The sequence below is a fragment of the Erythrolamprus reginae genome, chromosome 3 (genome assembly GCF_031021105.1).
Source record: "Erythrolamprus reginae isolate rEryReg1 chromosome 3, rEryReg1.hap1, whole genome shotgun sequence".
Lineage (NCBI taxonomy): Eukaryota > Metazoa > Chordata > Lepidosauria > Squamata > Dipsadidae > Erythrolamprus > Erythrolamprus reginae.
The window spans coordinates 53,441,409-53,467,464 of NC_091952.1; the positions used below are offsets into that span (position 1 = coordinate 53,441,409).

Sequence of the window (26,056 nt, forward strand, 5' to 3'; positions counted from 1 at the left end):
AAGAATTTACGAAATCCACTGATTGAAGCTTCTAACACTACATAGAATTCATATGGGATATTGCTAGTAAACTACATTTTAAAAGCATTTTAACAATTGTTTTAGAAGTCCTTCTAGATCAGGTTTTATTTCAGTTTGTATTCTACAATATTAAATTATAATTTATCTAATTAAATTTGATATCAGTGTTTTCTATTTTGGTTGCCATGTCCTGACTGCATGAACTTTTCTGTCGGAAAAAAAAAATTAATATGCATTCTGTTCGTGATAGTTTGGCATATGTCAAAAAAGTATTAAATAGTCCCTGCAATAGTCCTAGCCCTATCATGGTTTACAGCCATGAATTTAAATAATAACTGCTTTTGCTTGTCAAAATTATTCCAACTAAAGATTAAGCATTTACAATCCCACATGATATATTTGCACAGGAATTAACCCTTACAGTTAGTTTTGCATAGACATCATTATTGAAATTACCTACACAAGTTGTCCCTTTCACATGTATCTTCTAAACGCAAACATTGTGTCTCTGCACAAGTCTCCTTGTAATGCTAATACAGTTGTCTCTTTTGCTGACATTCAAGACAGTGTGCCTAATACTTTGCTAGTTTCCTCTGAAGATTAAAAAATCTGTTATCAAAGCAGGACTTTTTGATGCTGTCAGTGCTTGTTCTCTGTAAGCAAGCTGTGTCCCCCCCCCCCCCCGTCCCCCATCTCACAGTTTTGGAAAGCATACCTTTTATCCTTGTGTTACATCATCACACTTAATAGAGGCAAAAGCCTTATTAAAAATTCCCAGCGCAGCAGTTTTCCTATATTGAGTACACAAGGTTCAGTGGACAAAGATAGCTTTGTATGTTTCTTAGAAACATAGAAACATAGAAGTCTGACGGCAGAAAAAGACCTCATGGTCCATCTAGTCTGCCCTTGCTTTTGATCTTTCCCCCAACTAACTTCAGATTGTGTCCCCTTGTTCTTGTGTTCACTTTCCTATTAAAAACACTTCCCTCCTGGACCTTATTTAACCCTTTAACATATGTTTCGATCATGTCCCCCCTTTTCCTTCTGTCCTCTAGACTATACAGATTGAGTTCATTAAGTCTTTCCTGATACGTTTTATGCTTAAGACCTTCCACCATTCTTGTAGCCCGTCTTTGGACCCGTTCAATTTTGTCAATATCTTTTTGTATATTTCTGTCTGATTCCCCCTTTACCTGCCTTCCACTGCACCTACTTTCTGAATTGGGGGGTGTTTCTTCAGTTTACCCCTGATAAATTAATCCTAACAGATTATGTCAGCTTTGCACTGTAAAACCAAGCGGTGTAGCTCAGGCTCATTGAATCCCTTCTGTACATTTAAAGTAGGTATTACGGAGGCTCCTTTTCCCCTCCTTTGCCAGCTTCTGTTCTGAAATCTGATCACTGCTTCTGCTGGGAGGGGTGTGGGCACGAGGAGAGAGAGGGAAGGGCACAGCCACTGGGAGAAGAAGAGAGGCAGCAAGTGTGGAGCGAGCCAGCCGCCTTTAGACAAAGCAGTCTGCTGCAGCTTTTTGAAAAAGACACCCACATGCCTGCCTGGGAAAAAAATAACGCAACGGTCCTTTTGCCTGCTCGTGGAGTGGAAAAGAAATGGTCCGGTACAACGAGAGACTCTCTGAGCAAGACAGAGGCTGCGGCTTGAATTTGGGGAGTCAATCACCCTTTGGCCAGGCTTTATCAAAGAAGGGAGGCGGAAACCTTTCCCGAGCGCTGCATCCCTGGTGCTGCAGTGTGCATTAAAGAAGGCAGGCCAGCTCCCAGGCGCTCATTAACATTGCTTAACAGAGGATCTTCTCTGCAGGCCAGTGCTGCAGGATTTCGAACCCTTTCCAATTGTTCAGAGAACAGCCCGCACCGCAATTGTGTAGGCATCACAGAGAGGCAAAGGAGAAGGGGCTAGTTTTTTAAACGTGCAGAACTTCAAATAGCCACAGGGTTCAAAGGCTGCAACCCGAGTGGGTCATCACCAATATTGTGCAAATTTGTCTCCAAGGGCGGGCATGCTAAGAAGGCTGAGAAAATACTTCGTGGTTTGCATAGCAATTTATCTGAGGATTTGCAGAGCTGTGGGATTTGAACTTTCCTGATTGCATCAAGTGCCTCCAGTTTCAGAAAAAAAGAAAGTAACAAATTCCTAGACTTTCCTAGGCGTAGACAAAGGAGGAATTACTTTGCATAGCTTCTCATTGTGGTTTGCATAGCAATTTACCCAAGGACTGCAAAGCTGTGGGATTTGAACTTTCCTGCCTTCATCGAGTATCTCCTGCTCAGCAAAGGAAAGTAACAAATTCCTAGACTTTCTTCTTTTATAGAGAGAAAAGAAGAGCTGTTTTGCATGGCTTCTGTTGCCCTCTGAAGAACTTATTAACTGGCTGAAAGGAGATGTCAGAACGTATCTGATCTTAACTGCTACAGAGGACGGGTGGGGTGGAGGGTGTCACGACGGTTGTTTTCCCCCCTCTTAAATCCAGGACTTTAAAGGCTTTGTTCTGAGAACTACTTGTCTGTCTGTGTGAGGAATGTGAAGGTAGCACTTGCATTTTGCAGAACGAAGATGAAGGGCTGGCAAATGAAAGTCGACACAGAATTGTCAGGAGTAGACTTTGGGTGGAAAATGAACTGAATCTTTTCATTTTGCTCCAGTGTGTTCATTTCTGCTCTAATGTGAATGTTGGTGCTGACTCCCAGCCCAGTTCAATCAGTACAGGCTGTCAAAATGTCATATATCTGGATAGGTAGTAAAGCGACAGCGGCAGGACTTCTGAGCTTAGGCTTATCAATCATGCCTCTGCTCCTTGTCATAAAATAACAAAGAAGAATCCTTATCATGGTTTGCCTGTTTCGGGATTGTTGGGGGAAAAAAAGTATAAGTCTCTATTCTTCTACTGCAGTGTGTGTGTGTGTGTGTGTGTGTGTGTGTGTGTGTGTGTTGTCATCTTGCATGTCTTCTTTGGACAGCTGCTCATTAATCTGGCTGATGTTGCTTTTTTCCGAACTCCTATTGTGTCTGTTTGCTTCTTTCAACTGCATGAAGATGTATTTCCTCTCTTAACTGCTTTGCATCGCCAGTGCTAACAGTTTTCCTTACTATTGCACAAGGTAATGAATCTGAAGTAATGCATCTCAAGTTGAAGTTGCATGAATGCGTCTGCTGGGCTAAGTGTATTTTGTGAGCTGGATGCTCTTGTTACTAGCTCTGACTTGGAATGCTTTGCTCTGCTTTGGAAAGTTTTCAGCCCCTGCAGATGAAAGAGTGAGCTGACCAAGATACTTGGGAGGTTTGGAATGCGTACACCTGGCGAGAAGCACACCTCAAGCCAGGAAATCAATGCATGTAATGCTTGGACCACAGGGACAGTTATAAACAACCTGGATTCTGAGTTTTAAGTATAACTGAGAGTCACATTAATGCTCTAGAGCGAACAGGACAGAAGCTTATTGTTCATGGTCAGTGTGCAGAAGAGGAGCTGCCTGCCATCTGATTGTGCTCTGGCCCTGGTTTGGCTCCTTGTATGATAATGACAATGATGTGGCAATGCCACTTCTCTTCCTCAGAGTGCCGCTGCTACCGCCTTAATGGGTTTTCCTTTTTCAAGCGTCTGCCGATTCCTCTTTTATCAGGTTCACGGATGCTGGATCAGAGTGTTGGGGAGTGGCTGGAGTCGATCGGCTTACAGCAGTACGAAAGTAAACTGCTTCTCAATGGCTTCGATGATGTCCGCTTCCTGGTGAGTAACTTACCTGGCAATCTATGATGGCAAGGGGTTTGTTGAACAGGTGCATGGATTTTTTGGGGGGGAAAAGCATATTGAAATCAACAGAGAAAAGTATAACATGGTTACCTATCCTACAGGTATATTTTCACAATGTTTGACTCTTGGATTAAAAAGTTTGATCAGCCCTGACTGACGATATATGCTTGATTCTTTTTTTAGACTGTAGACTTGTCTTGTAAATTTGATATTCAAGAGTGATTCTCATTAGGGATATTTGTATAGACATCTAGGAAGTAGGGCAAGTAGAAAATTGAGCTGTAACCTTAAATGGAGATGCCAACATATCCAAACATATCTGAGTATACTTAGTTGCTTGTTTGATAAATGTCTTCAATGTTCAAATGTATACTGCATGCTAAATACTGTGAAAACAAATATGTCTAATCTCCAGTATATTTTATACCCTTACTGTGGAGGTAAATGTATTTCTTTTTTTTAAAATATTCTGTCTTCATTGCTAAGCCTAATACTTAAGAACAGCATTATTGGGAGAAAAGAAGCATCTTAATTATGATAAAAATACACCATTTATCTGCATTGGTATTAGTTTCTTCTCTTAAAACAGAATGTCATTTATATAGTTGATATTGCTGAACATTAGTTATCAGCATCTTGATAATTTGTACTCATTCATTGGCACAACAGAAAGGAAGATTACTAGAAGATAATAATGATTTAATATAATTGCCTTGACTTTTTTTTTACATTTAACCATGGGGAAAGTATTATCAGATGGTGAATTTTCAATCTTCAGTATATAAAGTACAGATTTGCAAGTTCTTCAGTGCAGAATATATTTAGTGAAATTTCATATTTGAAACAGAGGTTCTGAATTACTTGAATGAGTGAAATAAAATAGATAATATATTTGTCTTTGTTCAATAGGTTTCATATAGAAGCCCAAAATATATTTCCTGAATTGGTTAGATTTTTACTTGTAAAAATATTTTTCCACAATATCTAATTAGTTCTGAAACTGAGAAACAGAATTCTAACTACAAATCTAGATTACACTATAATATTTTTCAGAATACTGCTTTAATTCAGACTATTTCTGTGATCAAACCATCATTTCAGAAAGTGGTAGGGACAGAATGTACAAAATCTGCTTGTTCTGTAACAGATTATGTCAAGATTTTGCCTTTCAATTATCAAGTTACATTTGGATAAGCATATTGGAATGAAAATATTTTCATTTTGTTTCTGACTGTTCTGTTGCGTCATGAGATTTGATAAATCATGCCAAAATTGGGATAGGTGAGGAGATGTTAGAGGGACACATCTAAGTTTGGTTATTGTTTATAAAACTTTAGTGTGTATTTAAATCTAATTTTTTAACGTTCAGTGAGTTTAAGCAATCTTTAAAATTCAATTATTGACCTCGTGTATTAACTTTAGAGCACATATGGTTATCAAGACTCCAGTTATATAATTTCCCACTTCAGCACTTCAAAGCGTTTGAATATTTAAGTTTTGTCTAAAAGAGATGAATTTAAAAATATTTATATTTCCTATTAACACATGCACTTTTCCTAGTTATTATTTGTGCTGAAACCAGAGGAGACATTTGCTGGTCCTAGTAAGCAATCTTTTAAACTTTTTAAAACTTTGGGAACCGATATACAGTATTCTTTTGCTTTTCATTAAAACATTATTTGTTAAGTATAGCAGAAACAATATACTTATTTTTTTCTCTGCATTTTGGAGGTTGTTGTATTGTAAAAATGTGTAGACACAGACACAAATATAAATATTCTTATTTGTTTTAATTAGCCCTAGATTAAAAATAGAAAATGGCCCCTTTTCTTAAGAAATCCAGTTGTGAATTTTCAATATTTGGCTAACTATTTTGATTCCTGTGCATGAAGTGAGAATGTACCAGTTCAATTTAGTTACTTTAGCTCTCCCTTTTTTCTTAAATAAATATATGTTGAAAATTCCATATTTTTATTTGTTTTCTCTTTACATACAATATGTGCTTAATGAACGCACATTGATGAATATCTACTTTTTTCAGATATTTAAAGTAGAACTAAATACCACAAGGGTCTGTTCTGGGTCCTATTCTTTTTAATATGTTTGTGAGTGACATAGGGGAAGGTTTGGTAGGGAAGGTTTGCCTATTTGCCGATGACTCTAAAGTGTGCAATAGGGTTGATATTCCTGGAGGGGGTCTGTAATATGGTAAATGATTTAGCTTTACTAGATAAATGGTCAAATCAATGGAAACTGCAGTTTAATGTTTCCAAATGTAAAATAATGCACTTGGGGAAAAGGAATCCTCAATCTGAGTATTGCATTGGCAGTTCTGTGTTAGCAAAAACTTCAGAAGAGAAGGATTTAGGGGTAGTGATTTCTGACAGTCTCAAAATGGGTGAACAGTGTGGTCGGGCAGTAGGAAAAGCAAGTAGGATGCTTGGCTGCATAGCTAGAGGTATAATAAGCAGGAAGAGGGAGATTGTGATCCCCTTATATAGAGCGCTGGTGAGACCACATTTGGAATACTGTGTTCAGTTCTGGAGACCTCACCTACAAAAAGATATTGACAAAATTGAACGGGTCCAAAGATGGGCTACAAGAATGGTGGAAGGTCTTAAGCATAAAACGTATCAGGAAAGACTTAATGAACTCAATCTGTATAGACTGGAGGACAGAAGGAAAAGGGGGGACATGATCGAAACATTTAAATATGTCAAAGGGTTAAATAAGGTTCAGGAGGGAAGTGTTTTTAATAGGAAAGTGAACACAAGAACAAGGGGACACAATCTGAAGTTAGTTGGGGGAAAGATCAAAAGCAATGTGAGGAAATATTATTTCACTGAAAGAGTAGTAGATGCTTGGAACAAACTTCTAGCAGACGTGCTTGGTAAATCCACAGTAACTGAATTTAAACATGCCTGGGATAAACATATATCCATCCTAAGATAAAACACAGGAAATAGTATAAGGGCAGACTAGATGGACCATGAGGTCTTTTTCTGCCGTCAGTCTTCTATGTTTCTATGTTACAAATGAAGAATTACACAAACCCAATCTTGGACTTTACTACTCACTTTCATGTCTTTGGTATTCTTTCTTGCATGAATCAGGAGCATGGATCCCAACTGCCCATATTAGAGACATTTGACCAAAGATTAGAGGCTGTTGATCAAAGTGTTCATTCTCAAGATTGTTAATAGATTTCATAAAAGAACCATAATATCTTTTAAAAATAGTTTATATTGAACCATAATTACAAATATTAACTATTTTTATGGACTGGTGCCTTAAGTTAAATTGGGGAAAATCTTCTAGAAAGTTATGGTCCCTTGTTTCATATTTTCTCAATTTTTCAAGGTTTTGTTAGTGAGTTTAGAGTTATGTAATTCTAAAGGATTGGCACAAAGGAGTTACATTAAATCTCACTGATATATAAGGAAACTTAAGTACATTGAGTAATGATTTTCATTTTGCCAGATGGCTATTAAGCTAATTGCTTCAGCCATAATATAAATTAAGTTAGATTCTCGTCATAGAATGATAAAGCATAATTCATTTTTTTTCATAATAGATAATATTACCTAAAATATGTGTATATTTTGTTCTTAATGTTGAGAAATTTCTAACTATAGAAATATAGTGGATGATTATTTTTTTTAATTTACAAGAAAAATCAGAAAGGAATTCTGGAATTATTCTGCTTTATGTTGAAATTAAAATAGATTACTACCCACTACTGATCATTCCAATGATCATTTTCAAAAATTTGAAAATAAATTAGAAACAGTTTTGATTCCAACAAGATTAAAATCAAAAATAATATTTGGTAAGATGGTTGGGTAAAATGCATTTTGCATAATACTCTGTAAATATTGCATATGATGAACCTTAAGGTTTCCTGATAGATGTAATCAAATTGAGAGTGATGTTTCTAGAGCAAATACTGCGTTTCTCAACATGAAACATAACCTGTGAATAGTCCTTGGTTTGATCTTAGAGAGTAATGAATAGGTCAAATAATTCACGGTCCATTTAAATTAGGCAATTCATATAGTAAGTGGGAAAATTACATTATTGGCTCAAAGAAAGGAACAGTCGGCTGCCCTTTTCTCAATGCTAGGGAAGAACTATGGTTTTTATAAACAGATTAAGACAGCCATGTTTTTTGTAATACAGTGATCCCTCGATTTTCGCGATCTCGATCTTCGCGAAACGCTATATCGCGATTTTTCAAAAAATAATAAATTAAAAATACGTGCGCGGTTTTTTTTCTACACCACGGTTTTTCCCGCCCGATGACGTCACACGTCATCACCAAACTGACGTCTGCCATTGCTGGGGGGGGGGGGCGGCATGAAAAACAACCATTGCCAGCCTCCGAACTTTTGTCGCTTCACCATCTGCGCATGCGCGGCCATGGAAAAAGGGTGCGCATGCGCAGATGGTGTTTTTACTTCCGCACCGCTATATCGCGAAAAATCGATTATCGCGAGGGGTCTTGGAATGGAACCCTCGCGATAATCGAGGGATCACTGTATATACTACATTCCTCTCCCATTCATGGATAACATTGGTAACAAATTTATTGGGGTGAAAGAAGGAAATATCTCATTAGGCTCCTATTCGTTGAATAAAATTCATATACTAGGAGGGATTCCTGAAAGGCTAATTCAGATGTTGTATTTGGTAAAACAATTTATCAAATTGTAGTCATACAGTGAACTGTAAATTACCGTATATACTCGAGTATAAGCCGAGTTTTTTAGCCCCAAAAATGGGCTGAAAAACACAGCCTCGGCTTATACTCGGGTCATTGACAAAGTCACCACACGAGGGCGCCATTGCTTGAGCCAGAGCGAGGAGGCACCAGCTTTTGTCCCCTCTCGCACGCCGTAGTTCCTCTCCCTAACTCAAGCAAAGAAGGCAGCCATTTGCAATGGTGAGTCGGATTAAAAAGGCCCCCTGCTGTCAGATTCTCCTCCCCCTCCTTTGAAAGGATTTAAACTGTTTAAAAAATGGTATTTTGTGGTAGTTGCTGTCCTTGCTTGGATAGGATCTAATAATGTGTTATGAGGCAGAGCTAGACAGGAATTCTTTTTCTATCTGTCTATCTTTCTATCTATCTATTTTTCTATCTATCTATTTTTCTATCTATCTATCTATCTATCTATCTGTATCTATTTCTTTCTATCTATCTATCTATCTATCTATCTATCTATCTATTTTTCTATCTGTCTGTCTATCTTTATATCTATCTGTCTATCTATCTATCTATCTATCTATCATCTATCTATCTATCTGTATCTATTTCTATCTATCTATTTTTCTATCTAACTATTTTTCTTTCTTTCTATCTATCTATCTATCTATCTATCTGTATCTATTTCTATCTATCTATCTATCTATTTTTCTATCTGTCTGTCTGTCTATCTATCTTTCTATCTATATCTATCTATCTATCTATATCTATTTCTATCTATCTATCTATCTATCTATCTATCTCTATTTTTCTGTCTGTCTGTCTGTCTATCTATCTTTCTATCTATATCTATCTATCTATCTATCTATCTATCTATCTGTATCTATTTCTTTCTATCTATCTATCTATCTTTCTATCTGTCTGTCTATCTTTATATCTATCTATCTGTCTATCTATCTATCTATCTATCATCTATCTATCTATCTGTATCTATTTCTATCTATCTATTTTTCTATCTAACTATTTTTCTTTCTATCTATCTATCCATCTATCTATCTATCTATCTATCTGTATCTATTTCTGTCTGTCTGTCTGTCTGTCTGTCTGTCTGTCTGTCTGTCTATCTATCTATCTATCTATTTCTATCTATCTATCTATCTATCTATCTATTTTTCTGTCTCTGTCTATCTATCTTTCTATCTATCTCTATCTATCTATCTATCTATCTATCTATCTATCTATCTATCTATCTATCTATTTGGTTTTCTATGCTGATAACCTCACAGCAGCTAATGCTGAAGCTCTTCTTTGGATACACTTATTTGTTTGTTTGTTTGTTTGTTTGTTTATTTATTTAATTGGATTTGTATGCAATCCCTCTCCAAGGACTCAGGGTGGCTCACAGCATATATAAAAACAGAACAATAATGTAAATCCAATTAATGATGAGAAGGAATCCAGTTTTGAAGGATTTTAACTCTTAGGTTTTAGCTTTGTTCCTGATCGAGCTACTTTTTTTACTTTTTAATTTATTGTTAATATTGTTAATTTGTTTACCCTCTTTTAAATTTACAGAGCTAGTTTACTGGTTTTCTTTAAAATAAATATTCTAAAACATGTCTCAATTAATGTAATTTTATTGTTTTCCATTTTTATAAGTTACCAGTAGCCACTGCATTTTCTAACCTCGGCTTATACTCGGGTCAATACGTTTTCCCAGTTTTTGTGGCAAAAATTGGTGCCTCGGCTTATACTCGGGTCGGCTTATACTCGAGTATATACGGTACACTTTTCATTTCAGTGCGGTATTTTACCAGTTTATTTAGCCAATCTATCACTCAGGTTTATAAACAACTTTTTATTTCTTCCAATGGAATGTCTAGATCTGGTCCTAATTTAATTTATTTTAATTTAATTTATTGTATTTCTGTGCCACCCAACTCCTGAAGGACTCTGGGCGCCTTACAACAGGATATAGAAAATACATTTAAAAACATCATAAAAGATTTAAAAACAGTTTAAAAATCACATACATACATACATACATATGTACAAACTATTCAGGCCAGACCTCGCAATTGTGAGATCAACGGCCCCAAGCCTGCCGGAAAAGCCAGGTCTTCAATGCTTTCCAGAAAGTCAGTAGAGTGGGGGCAGGGGAGTAGCTGGTTTCAGAGAGCTGGGGCAGCCACAGAGAAGGCCCTTCCCCACGGGCCTGCCACCCGACAGTATTTAGCTGATGGGACCTGAAGAACTCTTTGGGATATTACCGGTGGCTGGGAACTATGAGGTAGAAGGTGGTCTCGATGGTAACCTGGCCCTGAGCCATGTGGGGCTTTAAAGGGAATAACCAATATCTTGAATTGAGCCCAATAGGGAGCCAGTGCAGCTAACAGAGAATTGGTGTAATGTGAGTGTACCTAGGTGCACCCACAACCACTCGCACAGCTGCATTCTGCACCAATTCTAGTCTCCGAACACTCTTCGGGGTAGCCCCATGTAGACTGCATTGCAATAATCCATCCGTGAGGTGATAAGAACATGAGTGACTGTGAAGAGAGCCTCCTGATCCAAGTACGGTCGTAATTGGTGCACTAGACGAACCAGTGCAAAGGTTCCCCCTGGCAATAGCTGTTAGATATTGGTCTAATCTTAGCTGTGGGTCTAGGAGGACTCCCAAATTGTGGACCCATTCTGAGGGAGATAATTTCTCACACACACACCCTCCTGAGACAAGGATGGACAGTCAGTACAGTCTATAGGAGATGGTACCCACAGCCACTCGGTCTTGTCTGGGTTAAGTCTGAGCTTATTGACACCCATTCAGACCCTCACAGCTTCCAAGCACTGGCACATCACATCCACTGCTTCACTGAATTGAGATGGGGTGGAGATATACAACTGAATATCATCAGCATATTGTTGATACCTCACCCCAAAACGTTGGAAGACCTCATCCAGTGATTTCATGTGGATATTAAATAGGAGAGGAGAGTGGACTGAGCCCTGAGGCACCCGGCAAACAAGGGCTCTAGGAGTCTCCCTCTATCCTCCTGCCAACATCGACTGGGAACCACCAGAGAAATAGGAGGAAAATAGGAGGAAAAGCACCACAGCACGGTACCTCCCAACTCCAGCTCCCTTAGTCGTCCCAGAAGGATACCATGGTCAATAGTATTGAAAGCTGCTGAGAGCTCAAGTAGCACCAAGATAGAGGAATGACCCCTGTCTCGGGCTTGCCGGAGATCATCCATCAGGATGACCAAAGCAGTTTCTGCGCTATAGCCAGGTCTGAAGCCAGATTGGCAAGTAAAAAGATAATCAGTTTTATCCAATGATCATAGGAGTTGAAATGCCACCACTTTCTCTACAACCTTTCCCACAAAAGGAAGGTTGGAAACTGGATGAAAGTTCTTTAATTCTGCTGGATCCATCTTGGTCTGAAATGCCCAATCATAAGAACATAAGAACATAAAAAGAGCCTTGCTGAATCGGGCCAAAGCCCATCGAGTCCAGCATTCTGTGTCACACAGTGGACGACCAATTGTACATGTGGATCTTGAGCAGAAAGAGAAGGCAAGACCCTCCCTTTCCCTTGACTCCCTCCCCCAACAAATGGTACCCAAGGGAATCCTGCCTGCCTCAACCAACATAGAGGCGACACTTGGACATCTGTCCAGGTCCGTCTGAATCTGAGTGACTTTATCCAATAGAAACTGCAAATTCCTCAGCTCTACCCTGCAGGAGTTCCTCTGTTTCCCCTACATCAAGGAGGGAACGAGTTACCTTAAATAGAGCGGCTGGGCACGAATCAGTGGATGCAATAAGTGTGGAAAAATGTGAACATTTTGCCACCCGTATCGCCACAAAATAAGTCTTAATAAAGGCTCTTAAAAGTGTTCGATCAGACTCGGTGTTACTGATCCTCCAGTATCACTTGAGATGTCTCTTCTGGTACTTTATCTCCCTGAGCTCCTTAGTAAATCAGGGAGCTTTCCTGGATCAATCATCATGGAGAAGTCGCAAAGGCGGAATCCGGTCCAGTGCCCCTGATGCCGCCCTATTCCAGGCAGCCACCAGGGACTCAGTTAGATTGTGATCTAGGGAGTCAGGTATCACTCCAAACTACTCCTGGAACCCTCAGGATCCATTAGGCATCTGGAGCAGAACCACTTAATCAGCTCTGCCTCCCTGCGGTGGGGGAATAGCATCCTAAAGTATAACCTCAGCAGGAAATGATCTGACCAGGACAAGGGAAAAGAATCTATACCTCTTAATTCCAGATCATTTCTCCACTGCCCTGAAAGGAACACCAGGTCAAGTATGTGTTTCCCCGCTCCCATGAGTCGGACCTGAACTAGTTGGGTTGGGTCCATGGTTGTCATGGAAGCCATAAACTCTGAGCCGCATCCGAGGGATTGCCAAGTGACGGCAAATTGATATCCTCCAGCACCATAAGCCTGGGGAACTCCACCGCCAACCCAGCTACCGCCTCTAGCAGTGCAGGCAGGGCTGTTGTAAGGTAGCTGGGAGGCAGATACATTAACAACAAGACCAACTTTACCCCTGAGTCCAGCCTCAAGAGGCGAGACTCACACCCAACAATCTCCAGGGCAGGGATCCTACAAGGACAAAGACTTTTCCGGACAATGACTGCCACTCCACCACCCCTTCCCTGGAGTCATGACTGATGTAAAACTTGAAACCCATCCAGGCAGATCTCTGAGAGAGGAACCCCCTCTTGGCCCACCAGGTCTCAGTTATGCATGCCTGGTCAGCCTCCTCCTCCAGAATTAAGTCTTGAAGGAGGAGGGCTTTGTTAACAACAGATCTGGCGTTAAGCAACAGCAGCCTGAGGCCAGGGCCCTGACATATATTTTTTTGAACTCTGAAATAAGTTCTTGGCCTTATTGCCATGCATTCAAAAGCCCAACTGGGCTTATCAGGGGATGTCCTATTTTTGGGAAAACAGGGTACATAACATCAACAATACTAATAAGGAATGGGGTTTTCTTTCAATTTATATTCTAGTGCCATGATGGCGAAACTATGACATGCATGGCCAAAGTGGCACACTATGTTGCCTGGCCCAGACGGTCTTCCAGTTTTCCAGCGCATGCATGCGCACCGGCCAGATAGTCTTCTGGTTACTGGTGCACATGCATGCACACGTGTGGCAGTGCCAGAATCTGGAAGGTCAGCCAGTCTTTGATCTGGAAGGTGATCTGCCATACGACGTTGCTCCTGACAATGGCCACCACTGTTTTCCCCGCACACTGATGGAGAGGAAAGTTGGGGAGAGGGGGAGCCACACCAGGGGCAGAGGGAGAAACTGGGTCTGCCCCTTCCCCAAATCCAGAGGGAAGCTCTGGTAGCGAGGGGATTGCAATAGGGGAGGGGGAAGAAAGCAGAAGAAGAGAAGGGAGTGAAAGGGCAAGTGAAGGAGGTGGGCTGGAGAGCTGCAGGCAAAAGTAGCTTGGGTTTCGGAGCACTGCACCACACCTTGTTCTCTGGATCTTTCCTGCTCAGCCCCACCAGAGAAGAGGATCCCCCCCACGCCAGCTCCTTCCCTCTTCAGGCTGCGGGAGAAGAAGGGGGCGCACCTTCCCTGGCATTACTGGGAAAGTGAAGGAGGTTCGGACAAAAGTCTAAGCACCACTTCGCCTATGCCCTACCTGTGAATGGGAGGCTGCAAGGAGGAGAGGAGGAGGGAAGCCTTTGCCATGGGTTGCGCTCATTCCTCAACCAGCTTGGAATTCCAAAAGGAAGGAAGAAAAATGAGTAGAGAAGAGCCTAAGAGCAGGCAGAGCTTTCCAAGAGAGTGAGAAGAGACACAGAGACAGGGAGCGAGACACACACACACACTCACACACTCACACACACACTTGATTCCTGCATCTAACAATAAAGATCTGATGCTTCTCTGATGTGAAATGATCCATTCCAAGAGATTTCTTTTTACAGTTTGCCAGGATGTCAGTGTTAAATCTTGACATTTCTATTCCATCAAAATCTAGGTTTTGTTTGGTTCACAGCCTCTGATATCCCACATGCTAGTATAGTGGTTCTCAACCCGTAGTCCACAGATCCCCAGGGCCCCCACAATGTCATCACAAGGGGTCAGCGAAGGTTCGAAGAAATGTTATGATTTAAATCTTGTGTGAAGTCTTGGGGATCTGTGGCCATAAAAGGTATTTAAAGGAGGTCTGTGGTGAATAAAAGGTTGAGAACAACTGTGCTAGTATCCTTGCAGCATTGAACTTTCCTTTTTCTCTGACCATATATACTACAGGGACAGATTCCATCCAGCTCACATGCTGTGTCTTTCCTTATTTGATGTAGGAAGCTCAGCAAAATTATTTGGTCCCATGCCAGGCCACTTCTTTTTGCATGCACAGTGAGAGTGAAATTAAATCTATCCATTTCACGCCATTTTATCTAATTAAAATCACATAAAGTATATGGATTTTTTTTTCTCTTAAGAAAATTAAATATGCATTTTTTTAAATGCACAAATAGCAACTGGGGAAATTTGAATTGGGATAAACATTGGGAAAGCTTCATCAATCCTAATCATGCTCACAACTGCTAGATGTAGAAATGTAGAGTGGAGAAACATTAATGCCTATTTTGGACATGTGATTAAAAGTTTTCCTATTGGTTCCCCAGGTTCTTTGCACATTATTTAAACAAATCATGTTATTTTATTTATTTGTTACATAATACTCTTTCCTCCTCTTCTTCTTTCCGCAACAACCTGTGAGATGGTCTGAGAATGACTGGCCCAAGGTCATCCAGCTAGCTTTCATGTCTAAACCGTTAAACCAAATTGGCTCTCTATAATTTCTTTATAGTTTCCTATTAGTCAAAATAAATATTTAATACTGAGCTAAGAAATGGAAAGTCTGAACTGATTCTTTTCCTGGTTTTATCCCAGTTTTAATATATTATTACACAATCTCTTTGTATCAGTCCAAAGGTATTTGTACAGATCGCTAGGGTTATGCTCCTATAATAGAGGAAACGAAATAATAAACCCTATAATTCAGGATAGGCAATTGATTGGTAATGCAGTTTTAAATTTGGTACTGCTGGAGTACTATATTATTTCTTAAACTTGGCAATTTAGAACATGTGGCTTCATATCTTAAAATAGCTTTATTTATTTTATTTATTTATTGGATTTATATGCTGCCCCGAGTCCTCGGAGAGGGGCGGCATATAGATTAGATTAGATTTATTGGATTTATATGCCGCCCCTCTCCGCAGACTCGGCGCGGCTCACAACAATGGCAAAAACAGTACATAGTGACAAATCTAATATTTACCAATCTAATTACAGTTTTAGATTTAAAAATTCATAAAAGCAACCCCAATATATATAAACAAGCACACAATCAATCATACACCGAAACAACATGGGCAAGGGGGAGATCTTTCAATTCCCCCATGCCTGACGGCAGAGGTGGGTTTTAAGGAGTTTACGAAAGACAATTTCAATTAATAAATAAAATAAGAAAGGTTGAGAAAAGGTGAAATTTAACCCCATTTTTTAATTAGACTATGTAAGATGTGTTGTATAGTTCTATGATTTAATATCCTATTTTCAAATTTTGCTGGTATCATCTGGAATAGATATTAAGAATATTCATAGTTGCGGCTGCACTTTTAAGATTTTCACGAAGTTTGAATTTTATGTTTCATAGTAAGTCCTGCATTTATTGGTCTTAAGCAGAATTGTATTTCTAACGGTGTCTTTTTCTTATTCTCCGTAGGGATGTAATGTTATGGAAGATCAGGATCTTCGGGAAATTGGTATTAATGATCCACAACACCGTAGAAAACTTCTTCAAGCAGCACGTTCCCTTCCTAAGGTTAAAATAATAATCTATGTTTATTTACAGCAAAAAAGTGTGTTTCAACGTCAATGTAATGATAGAAAACCACAAGGCATTTCTTAAACATATTTTGGTCACAGACTAGATTTGAAAATAAAACACTTTTAAAAAAGAACAAAACTCCCAAACAGAAAAAATTTAATTAATGTTAAATATTAAACTTTTAAATAAATTTAAGCAGACTTCAGGTTGCTTTCATAAATGCTTTGGCCTAATGACAGCAACAGCTGCCTGTTGCTACCAGGATCATTCTGAGCTTCATGCATAGATGAGAACTTTGAACTATTTTTCTCCAGTGTCACCAGGGGTGGGCAGCAGGCAGGATGGGGTGGAACGCAGTTCCACCGGTGAAAATGAAGATGTGTGCGCAGCTCCAGCTGATCAGCGGCTGTCACTTCCTGGATTACTAGTCTCGGCTCGGCTCTCCCTTTTTTCCCTGCTGCTATGTCTGCGCTCCTTGCTTTTTTCCTCTTTACTCCTTCCTGGCCTCGGACGAGCTTCCCTCTCTCCTGCCTGGCTCCCCTCCAGCCTCACGCGGCCACTTCCCACCTGAGATACAAGCAAAAGGCATAGGTGGAAGCGGCGCTGGCAGCATTTATGCTTCTGGCAGCACCTGTTCGCCTAGCTATTTAGCCTGAGGTGGGGAGGTGACCCAGGAAGGAGAGCATGGGAAACGCGAAGCAAATTGTTACCCCAGCGAGCGACACTGGTAAGGTTGTAAGTCCAGGACTTAATAGTTCACTTGAACAATGATGATTGTTCAAGCCACTCCCACCTGATCACATAGCCGGCAAGCCACTCTTACCCAGTCACATGACCATTAAGCCACACCCACAAAATAAGCCACACCCATAGTGTGGCAGTAAAAATTTTGGTTATCCATTGCTGAGTGTCACTATGACATTATGGTAACCTGTTTATTCAATATTGTCACTTTGTAAGAAAGCATAAAAGATTTTCATGTAGGAGGTCAAATTGTACAGTATTGCGAAGATAAACGTTTCCCCTGTCCAGTCATGTCCAAATCTATGGGGTGGTGTCCAGCTGCATTTTCTAACTGAGGGAGTTGTCTAAAAATGCTTCCATGATTATGGGGCTGGCATGACTACATACCCAGGTTAAATTACTATCTCAATGAAGTTTTTCCTATTTATCTACTCAAATTTGATGCTTTTGAACTGCTAGATTGGTAGGATTTGGGGAAAAATGGGAGCCAACCCCAGAATACAATGCTTGGGTCTTGAATTGCCAACTTTTTGGTCGAAAGCACGTTATCCATTGTAGCAAAGCATCAGATGACCATGCTGAATATTTCTCTGCTTGTATTGTTGTGAATTGCCAAGTTATAACCATTCATTAATAAGGGGCATTGGAAATATTTCTCATATATGGAATAGATTGAAATAACATGTTTCCACGAAATGAGTGCTGGCAGGTTTTACCTGTCATAAATGGGATTTTTCTCTTGATTTTTGAATTTCTCACTAAATGATTTTTCACCAAATAGCACATGTGATTTTTGTGCCCTGGGCATGAAGTCAGACGTATATAGTTAGTCTATACATAGTCTGGGAAACGTAATAAAAGCCAGTCTCTTCGAGGGGACAGGTCAGCACTTTGTAGAATTAAAGACAGTGCTCTATCTATAATAGTCTGGAAGTAGCTAGCAAATTAGCACGGTATAATAGCTAAATTTACCTTTCCAAGAAAACATAGGGAAGTTTAAAAGCACGATCTGATTTTTTCCAGTTCTGTATATACATTGGTTTACACAAGGCAGAATTGGGGAGAAAACAAAAAACAGTGTAAAATCAAAAAGAGTTTGTCGTGTACCTTCCTTCTTAAATCAAGGCCTTTTTGAGACAGTAAACCTGGAGTAAACTAGAGAATCAAATAAATTCTTTTTTTTACACAACTCTGCATACACCTTGTGGAATTAAGGGATACAATGAAAAGTCATTGCTGCTTAAAAGGTATATATTGAGAATAATGCATAAATAAGAGATAGGAACACATCATATCATACCCTCCAACTTTAGTTTTCTATTATAGGGATTTTGTTCATAACATAAATAGAACAGGAATGCATGGCCATAGACATTCACATAAAAAGGAAAACTGCTGGAAGCTAAAACTATGTTTCTATGTGTATATTTCCTAAATGGCTGCAGCAGTTGGTATTAAGTCAGCTGGAAAACAGGGTATCTTCAAACATAGCTTGCCTAGAAGACTGGCAGAAAATAGTATAAGAAGTAATTACATACACCCCACCCCACCCACCCACCCACCCACACAAACATTTAAATTTCTCGTGTTTTGTATCTATCTATCTATCTATCTATCTATCTATCTATCTATCTATCTATCTATTTATTGTATATGCCGCTCACTCCAAAACAATCACAATTATTGTGAAATAGTTGTGGCACTATTGTACCATATCCACACTAGGAGTCTCCAGGTTCTAGACTCCTAGACTAGTGTGGGCACTGTATGGTTCTTTTCCCATTGGGCCTGTTAGGAAGTATAATTTGACTAGATTTCCACCTTTCTATTTAACACCTAAAGTCAATTTGACTTCAGGTTGTTAAGGGAATTGTGTGACTAACTAGTGTATGACACTGATTGCCCTTTTTCTGTAAAAAAATTACTGGAGAGAGAGAGAAACGTTGGAGAGAAAAATATGTGTACGTGTCGTCTGGGGCAAAAGCTATTTGTGTAGCATCTTGGAACTGAAAATTAACATACTGGCAAAACATTAAACCTCTTCCCACCAATTTTGCTTTCCAAAATTGATACTCTATAAATACTTTATGGAAAAGAGGAAGAGCCACTGAGATCCAATTAAATTAAATCATTTGCCCAGTGATTTACTTCCACTTAGTACAAATTATTTATACCTTTTGTTCAAAAAGCCTTGCATAGTTGAGTGCAACCTAACAATCCCATTGAAATATCTGAAACATTTTAAAGGGCTGTTCAGTTATAATGCTGCACTCTTTTGTGTTCCTCACAGGTGAAATCTCTAGGCTATGATGGAACTCAACCTTCAGTTCCTGGGTGGCTCGATTCCTTGGGGCTTCAGGATTACATTCAGTCATTTCTGTCGAGTGGCTATAGTTCTATAGACTCAGTGAAGAATCTCTGGGAGCTGGAATTAGTAAATGTAAGTTGATATTTCATTGAATTTAAGTTCAGAACAAAATTTGGACATTCACTGTTAGGATAAACTTTGGCATTGTAGCTCAAAAGATGGAGTGCCATAATATGATAACCTTATGGAGAGCCATAATATGATAATCTTTTGTAACAGTATATCCTAATGTTGTCTGTCTCTGCAGGTACTCAAGGTGAATCTTCTTGGCCACCGTAAACGTATTATAGCCTCTCTGGCAGACAGACCATATGAGGAGCCCCCACAGAAGCCACCCAGGTTCTCTCAGTTAAGAGTGAGTTTTCATGTTTCAGTGTCTGCTCAGTAACAGTTTAGAGAAGTGTGAAGAATAATACCATGGTTGTGTTTATGGGTCTTGTTACTCATTCAGATTTTTTTTTTAAAGCTAAGGGAGATCTACAAAATACAGTGGTACCTCTACCTAAGAACGCCTCTACTTACGAACTTTTCTAGATAAGAACCGGGTGTTGAAGATTTTTTTGCCTCTTCTCAAGAACCATTTTCCACTTACAAACCCGAGTCTCAGAAACTGTAACCGGAAAAGGCAGGGAAAAGCCTTCCTGGGGCCTCTCTAGGAATCTCCTGGGAGGAAACAGGGCTGGAAAAGGTGGGGAGAAGCCTCCGTGGGGCCTCTCTAGGAATCTCCTGGGAGGAAACAGGGCCTCCACCCTCCCTGTGGTTTTCCCCAATCGCATGCATTATTTGCTTTTACATTGATTCCTTTGGGAAAAATTGCTTCTTTTTACAAACTTTTCTACTTAAGAACCTGGTCACGGAATGAATTAAGTTCGTAAGTAGAGGTACCACTGTAAATATATTTTCCTTAAAAACTTTTACTAAAAAGTGGGATTCAAAGAGCTATATATGAAACTTTATGTGGTTTGGCACCAAGGTAATTCCAGGATTGCTCACTTCAGGAGTCCCCAACCCCAGGGTCGTGGCCCACTACCGGGCCATGGTCTATTTCAAATTTTTGGGCAAGCGTGCATGTATGCGTGAAACTACAGTCGCTTGAGTGGAGGTTGCTTGTGCTATATGCAGAGCTCCACTCGCACGGATTCAGGGTGTTTGAATGGTGGACACTTGTGCTCCGGTTGGGAACCACTGGCTCATCTAATGCACCTCTTACTGACATTCCAATTCTGAGAAGTGCAAAGAGTGAGACAGAAAGCTCTGGCCTTGCATAAGGTAGCAAAAAGATCAAGTTTTTTGAACACCTTCAAGGAATCATTGTGAACCATCAATATTTCATTTGTATTTATTGATTTTGGACCATTTTGATTTGTTTTGATAGTATTTTACTGTTTTGTGATATTATTGGTGGGTGTTTCCCCCCTTTTAACTATGGATGTTTTAATATTATTTGTTGGTTTGTGATATTTATATGCCACCCCATTCCAACAGGACTCTGGGTGGCTAACAATCACAGCTACTAAAAACAATATAAAAATATAACAATAGTAAAATAAAAACACTAAAAACCATGCATACACTCACTCATTCCTAATTCCAGGCCTGCCAGAAAAGCCAGGTGTTAACGGCTTTCTGGAAGACCTGTAGGGTGGGAATAGTACAGATTGCTGGAGACAGTTGATTCCAAAGAGTTGGAGCTGCTATGGAGAAGGCCCTTCCCCGCGGCCCTGCCAGCCGACATTGTTTGGTGGACAAGACCTGGAGAAGGTCAACTCTGTGAGCCCTTGTTGGTCACTGCGGCGTATGAAGCAGTCCTGTAAGTAATCTGGCCCTGAGCCATTTAGGGCCTTAAAACTGATAAGCAGCACCTTGAATTGTGTCTGGAGACCGACTGGTAACCAGTACAGCTCGCGTAGAGTTGGAGTAACACGGGTGTACCTCGGTACCCCCGATATTGCTTGCGTAGCTGCATTTTGCACCAACTGAAGCCTCCGAACTCTCTTCAAGGGTAGTCCCATGTAGAGCGCATTGCAATAATCAAGACGAAAGGTGATGAAGGCATGAGTGACCATGCAAAGAACCTCCTGGTCTAGGTAGGGTTGCTACTGGTAGACAAGACGAATTTGTGCAAAAGCCACCCTAGCCAAAGCTGAGAGATGTTGCTCTAGTCTAACCTAAGCTGGGTTAACAATTCATATTGCTACAAACCACTGAGAGCGTTGGTAGATTGTTTGCATATGTGTTTTAATAATGATCATCATAATAATATAAAATTTATATAGATATTGCCAAGTACTTGGAATGCATACAAAAGACTTTGAAAATAATAAATAAAACAAAAGTTTTTTTTTAAAAATGTCAATTTCTTGAATTTCAGTGCCAGGATTTGATATCCCAGACATCTTCACCTCTGAGCCAGAGTGACTCCTGCACAGGGAGGTCTGCAGACTTCCTGCTGCCTTTGGAAGATGCTGGAAAGAAGAGACATGAGCACATCCATGATATTGCATCTTATCCAAGAGCAGAGAAGTTTAGAACACAGGTCAGAAGGACTCTGAGCCCTTTAAATCATTTTGATAATTTATCTTTGGAGATTATTGTATATTTTTAAGAAGTAGTAGAAAACCAAAAACAATTATACTACATAGCAAGAGCCTTCATAGAAAAAGTGCCCAGGTTTGCAGTATCCAGTTTCTCTGGCTGAAGAATGTGGCTGTAGCATCAAGATATTCACTATAAAAACAACAACAGTAATCTGTTTGTATTTCCAAAAAGGATGTTTGGGAAGGGGAATGGTTAGTTCTAAATATTTTCTTGACACTGTGTCTGAAGATGCGAGTGATTGATTATTTCCTCCTCTGGTGGAGTAGCCAATTAACTCAAGCCAGTTTCTTTCTCCATATTTTGTATTGTTTGGCACTGGCACTGTGCCTAGAGACAATTATAGTTCATCAAAGAGACCAGGTATTATGTGATCACAAGTTTGATAATTATACAGATGAATGTATGTTTTAGTTAAGCAATAGTTGTTAAAGGAGCAAGTTAAAAAGTTGTTAAAGTAAACTTTGACCACAGTTTATCAAATAAATCAGTAATTAGTTTTTATTTACACTGCTCAAAAAAATAAAGGGAACACTTAAACAACACAGTATAACTCCAAGTAAGTCAAACTTCTGTGAAATCAAACTGTCCATTTAGGAAGCAACACTGATTGACAATCAATTTCACATGTTGTTGTGCACATTCAATTTTGTACAGAACAAATTATTCAATGAGAATATTTCATTCATTCAGATCTATGATGTTCCCTTTATTTATTTGAGCAGTATATTTATTTTGTTTATAAATTTTATTGCTCCTCCAAGTTACCACAGGGTAACTCTGGTTGGAATTTTCATCAATAGTCTAACTTTGAAAATTTTAAGAATTTCACAAAGTTACATTATACTGACCTTTCCTGAAGCATTTGAAATCCTGATTTTTACTAAGCCTTTAAGTAACCATTTTCATTTAAACATTTCAGTGTGATTATTTTATATACTTTTTGCCTAGCTGTAGATATTTGTATACATAAACAGATGTGTATGTGTGGATTTATAATTAGAGCTACATGACTTGAAATAGATGTTATCTATTTGTAATCTGTGTAGCTTCTTTATTAATTAGTCCCTAATGAAAAGTTCTGATTTGAACAGTTTTGATTTGAATAGTTATTTGTATTGTAGGAAGAACATCGTGAATCAAAGCTTACACTCAGACCTCCTAGTCTGGCAACCCCCTATGCTCCCGTCCCACACTGGCAACATCAGCCTGAGAAACTTATATTTGAGTCCTGTGAGTATGAAGCCAATGTAAGTATATTCTTGATTTTTGAATCATAATTTTGAGATCCTCATGTTTCCTGATTGCTACTTAGTTTAGTCAAGTTAGGTTTACTAAGGGTACATAGTTAATATCAGCTGTGGCAGAATCTCCAGGTAGAGTAGAAGAGGAAATGAAGAAGTAGTCTAACATGGAACCTCCATGAAAGGAAGCAACAGAGGGCAGCTCTTGAACTTCTTATCTTCCTGTTCCCAAGAAAATGCAGTTAGACTGGCAAGATTCTTCAAAACAGAGGAATAACAATAAATGTAGGCTAATACAAGGACCTACTCATGGAGTTGTTCTTTTTCCTTATGCTGACCTTATATGTATAAATAATTATATTATCAAATATTTACTATTTTCCTGCTTTAAACAGTATCTAGGGTCCATGTTAATCAAAGATCTTCGAGGAACAGAATCTACACAGGATGCCTGTGCAAAAATGAGGGTAGGTGTGCAATTTATAAAAATTATTTTGATACCAAGGGAAAAAGAAATGATGTTATGTAAAGTCTACATCCTGAGCAGAATTGAGGATTCTGCTTAGGATGTAGACTAAATTTATTAAATCCAAATACTTTAGTTTCATTATACTGAGTACCTATCGGCCATACTGTTTAACAGATTCAGGATAAAAGTATTTTGAAGTCTCTTTTCAAGCCCTGATAACTTGTGGCATTGATTTAAAAACTCAGATTGTAACAATTGTGTTCCAGCAGCAATAAAGATCTTCAAACGCAGATTATGATTCGTTTGGCACTGATCCTCAGATCTGTAATTGTCTTAACTTGACTTCTCTCAAGATTATCCAAACTACACTTTTAAGGGCTTTAATTGCAAGTTCCTGGATATTGCAACTCCCTTAAGAGTAGAATCTGTTTTAATTTCCATAGTGTGCATGAAGTACTGCCACTTAAAATGTTGGCATAAGTCACTTCCTAGCCCCCTTGATTATGCAATCTGATTTTTCAACAATGTAGTTGGTAGAGAATAATCTCAACTGAAAAAATTGCAGTATTTCTGACCAGTATCTTTGGTTTGAGTTGAAATAGCAAATATTTGACATAGATTTGCAAAAAGATTGGAAAATCTTTTTCAATTGCCACTTTGCTAATATTTTGCTTCTGTCTCATAAGATACTTGTAGATTAGCCATTCTTGATATTTTTATCTGCTGGGATATTTAACAGCATCTTCTTGCAAATGCCATGATGGGGAAAATTGAATCAGTACTTCATGCTGTTTCTTTTATTTGACTTGTGTAAAAGTTTGATAGTGTTTAAATAATAAACAATGATAGAAGTTTAGAAAAGGAAATTATCCCCCCCCCTCCATAGGTCAACTACCATTTCTAAAAGAATTGCAACATTGTTTAATTGCATTGTCGTATCTCATGATAGGCTCAGATTTTGTTTTCTTTTATAATATTTCACTGCATTCCAGAATTCAGAAACACAGCTCTATAAAATATTATTGCAAAATATCTAATTTATGAAACTGGAAATTTAGACTGAAGTGAGAGAATTTGAAATCCTTTGTGCACATGACCTCTATTCTTGAGATATTATTTAATCTCTGTCTATTGTTTTTTTCTCTCTTTTATAAAGAAATCAACTGAGCATATGAAGAAAACCCCAACAATAATATTATCTATTACTTATAAAGGAGTGAAGTTCATAGATGCTGCTAACAAGGTAAGAAAATCCTTATGTTCATGATTAATATTCCAGCCTTAGGTGACAAATAATAGTGCTACAGTAGCATGAACATAATAATCTATTCTGAAAATCCTCACGCCTGATCAGAAGAAAGACAAAGTATTCTGACTTCACGCTGAGATGGGTGGTAATTAATTAATTAATTTTTTGTAAAGATTGCCAGACTGATTTTTCTATATCAAGTGCTCTCTTCTGACAGTTACACAGCTGTAATTTATCTATTACACTTCCTGTTAGACAACTCAATCTAATGCAACCTGCTTCTACCTAAAGCTGTCAGTCATATGCAACCTCAACCTGTACATATTGTGCCACAAAAAGGAGGCCTCTACTGCATATATAAGTTACCTTAATAAAAGCTTGCAGAAAGATAGTAAATGGTGTCAAAATATTGTGTTGTCCAGACATAATAAAATTGGGAACCCAGTCTCTCCTGGACACCTACAACATTTACAAGTGTAATTTTGCAATGTAAACAATATTGAGCTATATGGATCAATGGTTTGTGGAAGGCAAATTTCAGTGTCAGCAGTGTGTGATTTTTATGCAAGCACAAAGTAACACAGTGAAACTTTATTTTGTTAATATTTACTTATGTTAATTTCACTACACATATTGAGCAAAACAACTGTTTATGTATGGCAGAATGTAATTGCTGAACATGAAATTCGGAACATCTCTTGTGCTGCCCAAGACCCCGAGGATCTCTGTACATTTGCCTATATCACTAAGGATTTGCAGACTAGTCACCACTACTGTCATGTCTTCAGTACCGTTGATGTAGTAAGTAATAATCAGTGCTTTGTTTATGGAGGCTTAGGATTCTGCTTAATGATGTTTATCTGTTAAGTCACTAAGATGGAATGGAATCCGCTGTGAATAGGAAGTAAATGCCAAGTGATAGAAAGCAAGAATACAAGCAATATATATGGCCCTTCTCTTGAAATTGTCTCTGGATACAAAAGTACATGATGTGGGGCCAATATATATTGTCAC

The 26,056-nt window shown here is 38.8% G+C and overlaps 1 protein-coding gene across 13 annotated transcripts in view; it reads left to right on the forward strand.

The window, feature by feature from the left end:
* ANKS1A (ankyrin repeat and sterile alpha motif domain containing 1A) overlaps positions 1-26,056 on the forward strand; it is a 140,446-nt gene that overhangs the window by 105,220 nt on the left and 9,170 nt on the right. For 12 of the 13 annotated variants that reach the window (XM_070745297.1, XM_070745303.1, XM_070745300.1 and 9 more), the window contains 9 exons: positions 3,661-3,767; positions 16,269-16,367; positions 19,408-19,557; positions 19,733-19,840; positions 21,857-22,021; positions 23,205-23,330; positions 23,720-23,791; positions 24,950-25,036; positions 25,706-25,843. In XM_070745297.1, coding sequence (XP_070601398.1) covers positions 3,661-3,767; positions 16,269-16,367; positions 19,408-19,557; positions 19,733-19,840; positions 21,857-22,021; positions 23,205-23,330; positions 23,720-23,791; positions 24,950-25,036; positions 25,706-25,843 — 1,052 coding nt within the window. Of the gene's footprint in view, positions 1-3,500; positions 3,768-16,268; positions 16,368-19,407; positions 19,558-19,732; positions 19,841-21,856; positions 22,022-23,204; positions 23,331-23,719; positions 23,792-24,949; positions 25,037-25,705; positions 25,844-26,056 lie in introns of those variants that run through there. The other variant, XM_070745306.1, reaches the window with a different exon arrangement.